Source organism: Xiphophorus maculatus, chromosome 19 (assembly GCF_002775205.1).
Source record: "Xiphophorus maculatus strain JP 163 A chromosome 19, X_maculatus-5.0-male, whole genome shotgun sequence".
NCBI lineage: Eukaryota > Metazoa > Chordata > Actinopteri > Cyprinodontiformes > Poeciliidae > Xiphophorus > Xiphophorus maculatus.
Window position 1 is genome coordinate 18652770 of NC_036461.1, and position 14642 is coordinate 18667411.

Consider the following 14642-nt stretch of genomic DNA (forward strand, 5'->3'; position numbering starts at 1 on the left):
GGGGACTCAAACCTGCTCTTCACTATTATTTGATGTTATTTTTTTAAGCCTCCTCCTATGTTCCGTGTCAAATTGACCTATTTTAAATAAATTATTTATTATTATTATTATTATTATTATTATTTATTTATTTTTAAATTGTTTGGAAATATTTATTTATTTATTTATTTTTTAATACTGTTTGGGTCAATTTGACCCACGAACATTATTGCTGTACCTCAGAAATGAACATAACAGGAGGGTTAATCAAATTGGGACGTCAACCCAAATTATTTTTTATTTTATATGGGACTTCAACCCGATTTAATAGCGCTTATCAACTCACGTTTCTGTCGGTCTGTCTTGTCTGCTCGGATCTCTTCAATCCGCTGCTGACAAACAAAGCCGGACCTAACCGTTGGCCCAGCGAAGAAGTTACTTCCCGGGATTTTGTTTCCAAGTCCTGACTCTGGCCGTGCACGATTTCAGCGCGTCGTTCTTTGTCTGTCAGCAAGCGGGTATGTTGAAAATCCGGGTCACGGCACCAAAATGATAGGTATTTTTGTGTACCTAAAATACAAAAAAAGAACCACAGACAACGTTTGAGTTTTCAACCAAGCTTTTGCAAAAGGAGAAGACACAGCGAACTGCTCCTCTGAACTCACCATGTGTTCTGAAACTCTGCAGTAGAACTTGCCTTTTATAAACGCAAAACAAAAGAAAGGTTAGGAGCCCCCAGGAACTAACACAAACAAAAGCAGTTTTACGACTAAGGAAACTCTCAGAAGACCATCTTCAAAGAACATGTTTTAAGGCAGGGGTCCCCAAACTTTCTCCTGTGAGGGCCACATAACTTGTCCCTTCTCTGATGGGGGGCCGGGGTCAGTTTGTAACAGAAAAAGTGTGACGATTGTAAGAGTGCTAAACATAAAAATGTATTGTTTTTCAGAAAGCACAATCAAATAACCTTTTCTGGATTCTTCAGACAACAAAAGTCAGGAAATAACACTATTTATGAAATAAATAATAACCAAATAACACTGGGTTCTCCACATAAAAAAAAGGGTTAGGGTCAATTATATGCATGTATAAAATAGTTACTAACTAGTAGTTAATAATAAATAAAGTTCATTACTAAGGAACATTTATTTTATTGCAAAAGTCCAACTTATCAAATAAAAATGCACATATATGAAAATACTCTGGTATTGTTCAGGGGGCCGGACCAAATGTGGAGGCGGGCCGCATCTGGCCCGCGGGCCGTAGTTTGGGGACCACTGTTTTAAGGGTTAAAGAAAGGTTAGCTCTGTCTCACACACATGTTCACTTTAACCAATAGATGACCCTAGTAACACTACTAATGTAACAATGATAATAAAATTATTCTAACAACAGCAGATACATTCTGGTAAGTTTTCAATGGAACTGACATTCCTCACTTCACTAATACAGGTATTACAGGTAACCTGTATTGATATCTGTTTAATTCACTACAATCAAGTGTATTTATTTAGACCAAATTCATAAAATATTTATATCATAAGATAAATCTTTATTGTCATTGTCACAAGGACAACGAAATTTAAAAGGTGCCATCAGTCAGTGTATAAGCTTAAAACAAAAAATAACTGTCTCACAATTCACACACAATGTAAGAATTAACAAATAACTGGTAAACCCCCCCAAAAAAACTAATAAATAAGAACAGCCATCCATTCAGTCCAATCAAACAGACAGATTAAAAGTCATTTACATACATCCCAGTGTGATTCTGGTTATTATTTTTGGTTATTTTGAGCTGACTACTGACCAGTTCTCTGTCTAACAGGTCCGGAATATCTCTAAGACCTGGGTCTTACCCTATAGGAGATCTATGAGAGATAGTCTGTTTAAACTGGTGGCGAGAGAGACTCGTCTAGCTGTAACTACCTTCGATCCAGAAGTTACGACCCTCTACAGTTAAGGAACAGTCAACTGAGTAGCCCTCACAGCTGCGTAGTCCCAATAACCACTTCTGTTAACGGTAGCCCCCTCTCTTAAATAACCTGCACTTGGGAACGGCTAGATTAGATTTAGTGACTTAGATTTAAGTCCCAGGGTCATTATTTTTACACTCACTAAAGGTAAGTCCGAAGCCACCACATTACTGGAATCATGTACACTAATTTTACTTAAATTGGAGAAACTAAAATAATCAATGACTCAATTAATTTCAATGTCCACCAACCTCTATAAAATTTTATAAAGATATATTTATTAAGCAAGCTTTAGCAGGGGCAAGTGACATACAGATTAATTATTAAAGATTACAATACTAATTCAATATAATAAAATCAACATAACCCAACCATCTTATCCTAACCTCCTTCCCTGACCTGTGTCACTAATGAACTGCTCCCCAAAAGCCTGAGAGAGGCTTTTGGGGAGCAGTTCAACTCATACCCAGTTGGCAGCTTATCTTGGCAACAGAAGTCTTTAATTCCTTGGTCCAGAATCTTTGTCTTTGTGCAGCAAAATCCTCTTTAGAATAGAAGCAACGCTGAATTGGTCCTTGTCCTTCGAACATCCAATTTTTCATCCCTCCAGGGATCTTTGTCTCTTCTCCAAGTCTGTTGCGGTTGGTTTGAGATCGTTGGGTTGAGGCAGAGTCGGCGGTAGAATCAGGAGCCAGGGCTGGGGGCTGATGGATCTTGTCCCTTCTTGGCGGCGTGAAGTCTCAATTTCCCCGTGGCTCCAGGGTGCGGTCCTCTGCTGATGTTTCCTCTGCGTCCTCTTGTTGAGTCGTCTTGGCGCCGTGGACTAAGAGTGCTCTCTTCCTCTTTCTGCCATCTTTTATACTATCTCAGCCCATGGTTGTGTATGGGGGAGATGTTGTACGTGACTTCTCGCATGTTCGATGAGTCGGTGGAAAGTCCCAACCTTTCCCAACCGTCAGCCCTTGCGTGACTCACAGCGCTAACATCATGTGAACTTCCCCTTTTCTACAAGGCCATCTGTTTGTACTTCCTTAAAATTCCCCTGAGTCTCTGCTCTGCTCAGCTTGCCTATTACTACACAGCCTGAGAACAGGGCCTCACCCATCACTTTAATTTCATCTGTTTAAATCATTACATTTCTGTTAATTCATTATAAATCATTAACACCATCATCTTATCATTTATCATTTACATTCATCATAACTTTAAGTATGTTTTTAAATCCACACGTTCTTATAATCCATTATTAATTATCAACCATGACTGTAAATCACATACATAATTATCAATCATAATCATCATGTTCTCATCAGTATTACAGATTAAAATACAAAGATACATTTCAGAAAATCATTCAGTGTTTAATTGTGCACATGTGTATTTATGTATCTTTAATTAAACTTAAATCAAACTGCAAGATTACTTTATTTTTCCCAGGCCTTTATGCTCTGTTTTCTGCGTGTACCTAGAAAGATCTCACACCCCTATGCCAGTTTTCACGACAATGCAGAGGAAAGGAAAACTCCCTTTCAACAAGAAGAAGCCTCCAGTAGAACTAGAATATGGCTTAAAACTTTCTATGTTGAAGTAAAGTAAAAGGTTAATGGCTGTTGTTATTCTTTTAGTAGCTTCATCAAAGACAGAAACTTAAATGAAATGGTGCTTCTTTAAACAGAATTCCTACATCCATACTCTACTAGTATAGGCAGACTTTCTCCGTACTGACATCTGACAAAATCGTTTCCTCATTTCAGACATTTTTTCTCTGGTCCTAAAGCTGAAATATGTCAATGAAGACTTTACCTGTAAAATGGGCAAAAAGACTTTCACAGACCAGATTGCACAAAGTCAATTTCAGACCAAGCAGTAAGAATTTGTTGACAAAAGCAGAGTTTGGAGGTTTGGACAAAAATTCCATTTGATAATATCTACTGTTTCCCAAAGACAGATATATTTTTAATCCACATCATATGTCATATTGACCTGTAGGATCTGCAATGGGACATTGAGCAGCATGCTGACAGCGTGGCATTGGTGCTAACGCTGTGTGATGTATTGCTCCACGATGCTGATGCATGTGGCAATGACTCAGCAAGTGACTTGATCCAGCAGACTGCTCGCAGCCTGGACTGTCGCTGGAGGAACATTTGCTCCATGTCCATGGAGCGGAGGCTGAGGTGAGACTCCAAAGAAAATTCTTTGAAAATGTCTTAAAATGTTCATAAAAAGGTGAAGGAACTTGTTTGGTGTACTCAGGATTGAGGAGACTGGGCATCTTTGGTGTAAGTTCTTGGATGATTATTCTCATTTTGAAGACTGGTTGAAAGCATCTGAGCTCACTGGAGCCAACCCCAATTCCTCTGATGTCCTCTACACCTGTGCCAAAGAAGAGCTTAAGAAGTTTGAGGTTAGACAATTATGCTTACTTCTCTGTCTTTTCTTCAGCAACATCCACTTTTGAGGAGAACTGGATGGGGTTTTTAATTAGAATTGTGGATTCTGAACAGCAGTAGTGTCTTTCAGATATTCCTCAAAGGTTTATCAAGATTCTGCTTTTGATGTACCAAGTTTCAATAGTTCCCGAAATATCACAAAAGATGTTAGCCACACTATAAATGCAAACATGGTATTTAATTGAAAAAGTGAGTTGACTTAAATGTTCAGCATCATGGGTTGAATGGTGCCAGACAATTTTGTTTACTTCTCGCTCTTGGAGTCTTCTGGACTTGATAAAGCACTGTGCAAGTACAAGTCATTTACTATTTACCATTTTTAAATATTTGATGTAATTACGGTAGTAATTCTGTGAAGTGAGAGAGAGCAGTACTGTGGTGGCACAGGGGCCTGTACAAGGCCTTAGTCCTTGATGCGGCTGTCACAGGTTCAAGTCCTGGCCTAGTGACCTTTGCGACATCTCTTCCCCCTCTCTCACCCATTTTGCTCTCTGACCACTCTCAAATAAAGACCTCTGAGCCAATAAAACCGTAAAAATTGAAAGTGGGATAGAGAGAGGAAAATTGGTTTGTTTAATTTAAGTGAAAAGTAGTAAGTCGTAGGTATTTAGTAATTCTTTTTTTTTTTATATTAACATTTTTATTGAGAAAGCACATTACAATACAATTATATAATTACACCGATTACATTCACATTTTTACATGCTTCCTCTGTTTTCTAATTTAGACAAGAGAGAGAGAAAAAAAAAAAAAAAAAAAACTTGAATGGGAGCGGCGGGGCGGCCTGAGTACCAACCCATAATTGACATATCAAATTAGAGCATAAATCTGAATGACAGCAAGGTTTACGAAAAATCAGACACAACAGGTTTGACATATTCTGTCCACTTTGACCATATCTTGTAGAAAGTATCTCTCTGCACATTAATGGAAAAAGATAGTCTCTCCAGTACATAGATCTCTTTCACTACATTTATCCAGTCATCAGTTGTTGGAGGTTCCCGTTTAAGCCATTTCCTTGTAAGGGCCTTTTTGCTCCCGGCCAGTAAAATGAACAGAAGTTTTTGATCGTTGTGGTTCAGTTTGTCAACCGGTATGTTACATAAAAATATGCATTCAAAAGTTAAAGGAAAATTAGCAGTGAAGATGTTCTGTAAATGATTATGGATTTGAGACCAATATTGCTGGATGGTTTGGCAGTCCCAGAAAATATGGAAATGATTGGCATCATCCCTTCCACATCTCCAGCAGGTAAAACCCCTTCCCTGGTATCGTTTCTGCTTTGGGGTTATGAAAAATCTTATAATATTTTTCCAGCAGAATTCACGCCAAACCTTCGATCTTGTTGTTGTCCATGGTATCTTACAGATGTGGCCCCAATCATCTTCTGAGATTGTCAGGCTGGCTTCTTTTTCCCACTTCACTTTAATATAAACAGTGCTGTCTTTCTTACACCGCAGGATGGCGTCATATAACCTGGAAATAGTTTTACCTGGTTTTGATTTAGTTAGTAATATAAACGTTTCCACAAATCTCAAATTATGTAAATGTACTTTTAGCTCTTTATTAAAATAATTTCTGACCTGTAAAAATCTAAAAAAGTCATCTGCACATAAATCATGTTTTCTTTTCAGGGTTTCAAAACATTGGAACGTCCCTTTATGGACAAAAGAATAGTAATTAGTTAGGCCTTTTGAAATCCACTTCTTGAATCTATCGTCATGTTGATTTGGGAGGAAATCCGAATCATAAGCGCACCATCTTAAGAGTTTAGAGGCATTTTCTAAACCACAGATTCTAATTGCTTCATTCCATGCAGATATCATTACTTGTGATATAGGTTCATCTGCCAAATTAATTTTACTCTGTAATTTTGTGTCAGCTATTATGGCTTTAATCGGCATTGTTTTGACCGTTTCCCCTTCCACATTTTTCCATCCTGCAGTGTAATCCGGACAGCACAAACATATCAAAGGTCTCAACTGAGCTGCACAAAAATATTCTTGTAAACATGGAAGCCCACAACCCCCTTTTTCCTTTTTTAATTGTAGAGTTTTGTATTTGACTCTGGCTTTTTTCCCTTTCCAAATGTATTTGGACAGCATCTTATCCCATTCTACAAATTGTTTTGACGGTACGGGAACTGGTAGGGATTGAAATAAATACAAAAATCGGGGGAGAATGTTTAATTTAACTGACTCAATCCTGGAGTGTAGGTCTAAGAAAGGTATGGCGTTCCATCTTTGGATATCTGACTTTATGGCTATGTTCAAGGGGGCATAATTGGCTTCAAACATTTCATTAGGGTCACGATGGATCACCACCCCCAGATACCTAATACTATTTGCCTCCCATTCCCATTTATAGCAATTTTTAATTTCAGCTGGTGGGTCATAATTCACCGTTAGTACCTGTGTTTTGTTCACATTGACCTTGTACCCTGAGTATAAACCGAAATCTGATAAGATTTTCATTAATTTGGGGAGAACCAGATTAGGATGAGACATAACAAGCAACAAGTCATCAGCAAATAATGCCAATTTTTGCTCGCCTCCTATGGTCCTTATTCCAATTATATCCCGTCTTTGTCTGATCCATTGGCTCAATGGTTCTATAAACAAGGCGAAGAGGAGTGGCGACAAACAGCAACCCTGTCGAGTACCTCGCTCGAGTATGAATGATTCAGTAAGGTCTCCATTAATTTTGATTTTGGCTGTTGGTTTATCATACAACCCAGATATAGTATTTATTATAGATTTATCAAATCCAAATCTCTCAAGAACCTGATATAAAAAGGACCACCTCACAGAATCAAATGCCTTTTCGGCGTCTAAACTTAGCACTAAAGTCTCTATTTTTTGTCTGTGAACCTGGTTCATAATATGTAAAACTTTCCTAATGTTATCTTGAGTTTGTCGATGTTTAATAAAGCCTGTTTGATCATTATGTATTAGTCCTGGTAGGATAGTTTCAAGTCTCTTAGAGATGATGGAAGTGAACAGCTTATAATCAATATTTAATACACTGATTGGGCGGTAGTTGCTACAATTTAGGTTATCTTTTCCTTCTTTCTTAATTATAGAGATTATTGCTTCTTTCCATGACGGGGGTACAATTTTTCCCTTCATTACCCAATTAAATGTTTTCTGCAAGGTGGGAGTCAAATGATCCTGCATTATTTTATACCATTCTGGGCCAAATCCATCTGACCCTGCCATTTTACCCCCTTTTAGTCTTTTAATTGCCGAGTGAATTTCTTCACTGGTTATTGTGGATACTAACAATTTATTTTGTTCCTCCGTCACTGTTGGTAGCTCCAATTTAGACAGAAAAGTATTAACTTCTTGATTATTATCTACATGGGTTTGGGAGTAAAGTTTTCTGTAATAGTTCTGAAAACATTGTTGAATTTTCTCCTCTTCGGTTTCTAATTGGCCATCTAAAGGATTTCTTATTTTGTGTATAGTCCTCTCTGCTTGCTGCTTTCTGAGTTTATATGAAAGAAGTTTTAATGATTTCCCGCCAACATCACAATACTGCTGTTTGTTAAAAATTATTTTTTTCTGTACTTCAACCATGTTTAGGTCATCTAATTCTTTTTTAAATTTTACCATATCCGATTTAATGCTGTCGTTCATAGTCACAGAGTGTTCGTGTTGCAGTTTTAACAATTTATCTTCCAGGTATGGTATTTAGTAATTCTAAGCAGGGTTAAATTTATATCAAGCAGTCCACATAAATAGAAAATGTAAGTTAACATGATGCACTAATGTGAAACTTACTTTGCTTATTTTGTTTGAGGCAAATAGTTTGCATAATTTTTTTAAGTAAGGAGAACTAATTAGATTTTACAGGACAAAGATTCTAGCAGCAGATAATGGGAATTCTCTCCAGAAGTGGACTTTTACTTCCATTTATAAAGGTCTAATGATTGCTCAAACGAGAAGGTATCTAAACTTTCTGGTGGAGATTATGTATTGTTGGAGGTGGAGGTTACATTTACTTGCAATTCTCCACATGACATGTAGTTAGACGTAATCTGGTAAAAAAAAACAACAACCCCTTGTTCTATCCTTTGCTTTGTACAGGGGATTTGGCCTCTTGGCTGTTGAGAAACCATTGCTTGCTGGAGGTGTGGACTCTATTAAAGTTTAAGTTTTAGCCGATCACTAATGTTTATCAGTGACTGATGTAATGCGGCAGTTTACCGCTGTGAACCTTATCGGAAATTGCCTGTGCTGTAAACAACCATCCACCACTGTCAGGACAGAAGTGAGTGAGATGCCTGTTAATGTTAATTCAATATTTGGAATCTTATCCAACACACACCGAAAGGTTTTGTCCATTTGCTCCACTTCCATTGCTAAAACTACAAGCAGAGTACAATTCTAAAACAGTGCAGAAAATTAATATTATCATTCACAACTTGTCTTTCTGTTCACTGATTGGCCTGGTTGAAATTCTACCAGAGGGATCCAAGAAAATGAGAGAAAGCCCACACATATACACGGTGTCAGACAGTTTAGTGTTTGTCATACTAGAGTTGTCTTGAGTTTCCATCCGTAATTCATGTTTTTCGTTATTGCCTTATCACTTCAAGACATTCCAGCGGCAGGTTCATGAGCGGCTAACACAGCTGGAGCTTGTTAATAAACAATATCGCCACCTGGCCCGGGAGAACTGCACAGATGCTGCTTGCAAGCTTAAGCTCTTGGTTCATGATGGAAACCAGCGATGGGACTTCCTACAGAGAAGGGTGGCAGCTGTTCTCCGCAGGCTAAAGGTGAGAACCAAGTTTAGGTCCAAGAGCTGATCAGATGTAACTTTTGAGAAACAAAAGAATGTCAATGTGGATGTTTTTATATTGCACATTAAAAATGTCAAATTCTAACCAATGACCTTTTCAAATCAGTCAAGCAAATCAGATACCAGCATAATGAATAAAATAAAAGAGGCAACAAAAACTACAAAGTATATAAAATAGCACCTCAAGCTATCAGATACATCTTCTGCTTCAGTGAAATGCCATGAAGAAAGAGTTTTGAATAACTGTACTTTCCCTCAGGGAGCACACACATTAAACTGGCTGTAGCAGAAGAAAACATTCCCATATAAACAGAAAGACTTCTGTCTTGGGAATATAAACAGAAAGTCATCTCTTTGAAAGGTAAAGTGCTGCAGTCAGAGTCCCATTTCTCTGTTGGTCAAAGAGAAATGGGATTGGGATAAAACTGTTGGGGAGTTATGTTGAGAAATGTATGAGGAACTGTTGTGCAGTTTACCCATCATAGGTAGCTATGATGGGTAATCATAATGGGTACTGTTGCAACATTACAACATTACTCATTAATGTTGTAATGAGTACAACAGGGTGTTACTTACATTGGCTCCTTAAATATAAGGAACCAAGGGGCTCAGTTTTGACCACTTATCCCTTTCTTCAGGACATGTTGACTGAAAGAAAGAACTGCTGGACCATGAGTGGAAAATACTTCTTGAATTTGAAAGAATTAGAAGAGATATTTGACATACAATGTTCTTTAAAACAAAAAGAAGCACCAGCTCAAATTGAACTAATAAGAATGAAGGATGTAAAGAGGTACCTTTGGCATAGACTGCAGTGTGTTTCAGAGCACATATTTTCTGTGAGGAATCTTACAGATACTTAAGGATTCAGCAACATGACCAGTACCACGTGGATGCACAAGTGAATTAAACACATTAAAAAGAACTTGTGAAGCAAGGCAATGGACAGGAAGCTGCAATTAACCATTGGCATCACCCTTCTACCTGATATTAACTCTTAGATTGATGTGATTTCCTTTTTGTTGTTTCACAAGGGATGTCATTATTATGACCATGTCATGAGATGGGGGTGAAGATGGTGTGGATTAACGAGGTAGGTAGTTGAAGATGATGGTGGTTTAATGATGAAAAACACAAAAATGCAGGCAGCACAGAGGAGCAAAAGCAAGAAACTAGTCTCTGGTAGCAACTGGTAAACAGTAACCAATAGACAGCAGACAAGCGACAACTAGACAGTCTAGACAAGGACCTGACAGAGAACAAGAAATAATGGTAGGTATAAATACACAGGGGGTAATCAAGGGAACTAGACACAGCTGGGATCAATCAAGGGTAGACAGGACAACACGTAAACTCAATTGACACAGAAAACTAAATAAACACAGAAAAACTGAAATCCTTACAGAGCATTTGTGTTTTACCTAACTTTCTTTCCATTTCCATTTCAAAATATATATTTCCTGAATTTTCCAGCAGCTTTTGCTGTAATTGGCTGATTACAGCAAATCAGCCCAGTTCTATTCCTGTCCCAATCACCTTCTTTCAGACACACATCTTAAAACTCTGGTGTTACTCCTGAAATGTTTATCTTTCTCATATGCAGCACTTTACCTTTCAAAGAGAGGACTTTGAAGGAACCCGTGAAGGGATTCTTGTCTGGCTTACAGAGATGGACCTGCAGCTCACCAACGTGGAGCACTTCTCTGAGAGTGACATCGAAGACAAGACTAGGCAGCTGAGAGTAAGACTACTTCCTGTTTGTTTATACAAATCTTCTTGATTCAAATTCAAAAATACTTTATTAATCCCAAAGGGAAATTAAATGTTACTGTAGCTCATTAAATCAGATTCTTGAAAGAATTATTGAAGATGGTGATGGCTGTTGGTAGGAAAGAAAGATAGAGGTAACCCTGCAGATGTTAAAACTTTTCAAAGGTTAGTCTTCAGTTCTACCCACATCTTCTTGACATTTTGCAGTCTAATTTTTGTTCTTATCAAAATATTGATAAATCACACAAAAAATGATCAATATCAAAAAAAAGTATTGTCTTGCATATGGAGTAGGAGAAAACGGTATCTGTGAATTGGCAGATCCACTGTAGATTCCCTGACCAATCTTTGCTGTTTGGCCCAATATGTCAAGCCGGTTATTACAAATTTAGGGGTCAAGATGGATGCTGGTCTTAAGCGGGAAGCACACATTAGAGCCATTGTAAAATCCAGCTTTTTCCACTTTAGGCACTAGCCTTAAGTAAAACCTATTCTTTCCAGACAGCACCTTGAAATAGTGATCCATTCATTTGTGACCACAAGACTGGATTACTGTAATGCACTTTATATAGGAGTCAATGATTTATATATTTCCCAGCTTCAGAGAGTACAAAATGCTGCTGCACGTCTTTTAACAGGTACACGAAAACTTGACCATATTTCCCCTATTTTCCTTTGGGCATAAGACAAAGGAAGTTTTCTCGCTGTTTTTAAGTCCCTTCTTGAGACCCATCTTTTTTTTTTGGCTTTTGGCACAATCTGAGAGGTTTCACTTTGTTTTATTGTGTCTGTATATTAATATCTATTTTATATTCAATCTTTTCTATTTTATAATTGCATTGTATTTTATGATTGTGTATAGCACTTTGGTCCTGTTGGTGTATAAAGTGCTTCATAAATAAAGTTCGTAAGGTATGGTAATAATGATGGAATATTGGCAGTAGTCGATTTAAAAATGCCTACACCCAAGTAACATGCCTAAAACAACGTAACAAAATACAAAGCAAACAGGCTGTAAGGCTATTTAAAGCAAAACTTTTCACTTTTCAGTGCTATCAGGTGTTGTGGTTTAAACTCGACGGACCCAAAATCTGTGAGCACACGAACAGGAAATCAGCCAACACAGAACAATCAGAGTTTACTTATTTTATTCTTTTTAGCGCTAAAAAGAAAGAGATGCTTACCCTTACAGGCTTATGTGGATGTCAAGTGTAAAGGCCCGAATCTATACAGCATCTGCTCAAACACGGAAGACACCTTGCTTATATCCTAAAGTCCGCCTCCTGGTCTGCTGGTGTGTTACGTCACTGCCTAGTGGTCAGACGATGAGCTGAAGTTAAGTTTCGTTTCTACAGAAAGTGTCCGTATGAAACAAAAGGCTTTTGTGCAGAATCTTTGTGTCCGTTGTTGAGTGTGCGTGCATGTATGGTGCGTGTCTGGAGTAAACGTCTCAACACAAGTTAGCAAAGCGAACCCACAGTCAGAAAATACAGGAGTTCTTCCACGACACCAGCAACACCAGGAGTATGTGGCAAGGCATAAAGTCGATCACAGATTACAATCCATCCTCCCCCTCAGGGGGTGAAGTTGATGCTGACTTTCTAAATGGACTCAATAACTTCTCTGGGAGGTTCGAGGCACTGAACAGTACTCCGGCAAAGAAAACTGTTCCCCACCAGGAAGAGGAGGCACTCTGCCTGGACACAGCCGATGTGTTGAAGACTCTGAAAAGAGTCAACTCACAGAAGGCCCCGACAACATACCTGGGCGGGTGTTCAGGGAATGCGCAGGTCAGCTGGCTGGTGTCCTAACAGACATTTTTAACACCTCACTGGACCAAGCCACAGTGCCAGCCTGTCTCAAAACTGCTTCCATCATTCTGGTGCCAAAGAAACCTCAAGTCACCTCTTTCAACGATTACCGGCCTGTGGCACTGACTCCCATCATGATGAAGTGCTTTGAAAGGCTGGTAAAAGAACACATCGTCTCCAGACTCCCCCCCACATTCGACCCATTCCAGTTTGCCTACCGCCGAAACTGCTCCACTGAGGACGCTATCTCCTCCGCCCTACACCTGAGCCTGGCTCACCTGGAGGAGAAGAACACTCATGTGCTGATGTTGTTCCTGGACTTCAGCTCAGCATTCAACACCATCATCCCACAGCATCCGGCAGAAAAACTGGGACACCTGGGCTTCAGCACCCCCCTGCGCAACTGGCAGGGGGGTACAGACTTCCTCACCGACAGACCTCAGTCAGTCCGGATCGGACAACACACCTCCGATGTCATCACCCTCAACACAGGCTCCCCTCAGGGCTGCGTCCTGAGCCCTCTGCTGTTCACTCTGATGACACACGACTGCGTCCCCAGGTTCACCACCAACCACATCGTGAAGTTTGCGGACGACACAACGGTGGTGGGCCTCATCAGAGACGACAACGACCTGGACTACAGAGAGGAGGTGGAGCAGCTGGTGGACTGGTGCAGAGACAACAGCCTGATCCTGAACATTGACAAGACGAAGGAGATGATCGTCGACTTCAGGAAGAACCGGCCCAGCCACGCTCCACTGCTCATCAACAGCTCGGCTGTGGAGGTGGTCAGCAGCACCAAATTCCTGGGGGTGCACATCACAAACCACCTCACCTGGACTGGGAACACCACGTCTCTGGTCAAGAGGGCACAGAAACGCTTGTATTTCCTGCGGAGGATGAGAAGAGCACACCTGCCCCCGCCCATCCTCAAGACGTTCTACAGAAGCACCATAGAGAGCATTCTGACCAGCTGCCTCTCTGTGTGGTGTGGAGGCTGCAGCGCCTCCGACTGGAAGAACGTGAGGAGAGTGGTATGGACAGCAGAGAGGATCATCGGGGCCCCCCTTCCCTCCATTCAGGACATTTCATCCCAGCTCTGCGTGTCCCGAGGCTGAAACATCGTCAGTGACCCCTCACACCCCCACCATGGACTGTTCTCCCTGCTGCCCTCTGGAAAGAGGTTCCGCAGCATCCGGTGCAAGTCCACCAGGTTCCGAAACAGCTTTTTCCCACTTACCATCAGACTGCTGAACTCTTAACTGGACTGCACTCAAAAACTGGTCTCCACTTTATACCTTGCACATATACATAGCTAAATAACTTCCATTTTACTGTCAGTCCTGCACTTTATATTTTATATTCATATTTATGTTCATATTTTATACGGTATTTTATTTTATTCTGGAGTAACCTCACAACATTGGCACCTCAAAACATTGTCCTGAGCCGTATGCAACGAAATTTCGTTCTGTATACACTTTGTGCATGCAAAATGACAATAAAGTCAGTCTAAGTCTAAGTCTAAGTTAATTGGCGATTTTATTGGTCAAGAAGCTTGCATTGATACAAGAGCTGTTGCTTTTTATAGTGCTTACACCCCTCTCTCCCACTTCACAGAATTACTAATTACATCAAATATTCTAAATACATAATGTATTCAAAAATATTCTGCTGACAATAAAGATGAATTTACTCTCGCTCTCGACTATCACTGTCTGTTTCAGGTGTCTCTTGTGAAACAGATTTACAGGAATACCAGAAATACAATACAAATGTTCTGGCTTGGGACTTTTGCATGTAGATAAAAATGTGTTAATTGTGTCAATACCCTCTTTCCCCCCTCC

General features: G+C 39.6%; 1 protein-coding gene across 2 annotated transcripts in view; it reads left to right on the plus strand.

The window, feature by feature from the left end:
* The window catches only part of syne2 (spectrin repeat containing nuclear envelope protein 2), an 82566-nt gene that overhangs the window by 42594 nt on the left and 25330 nt on the right, over positions 1–14642 (plus strand). For both annotated transcript variants that reach the window (XM_023353279.1, XM_023353280.1), the window contains 4 exons: positions 3945–4132; positions 4212–4362; positions 9009–9191; positions 10818–10955. In XM_023353279.1, coding sequence (XP_023209047.1) covers positions 3945–4132; positions 4212–4362; positions 9009–9191; positions 10818–10955 — 660 coding nt within the window. The remainder of the gene's footprint in view (positions 1–3944; positions 4133–4211; positions 4363–9008; positions 9192–10817; positions 10956–14642) is intronic.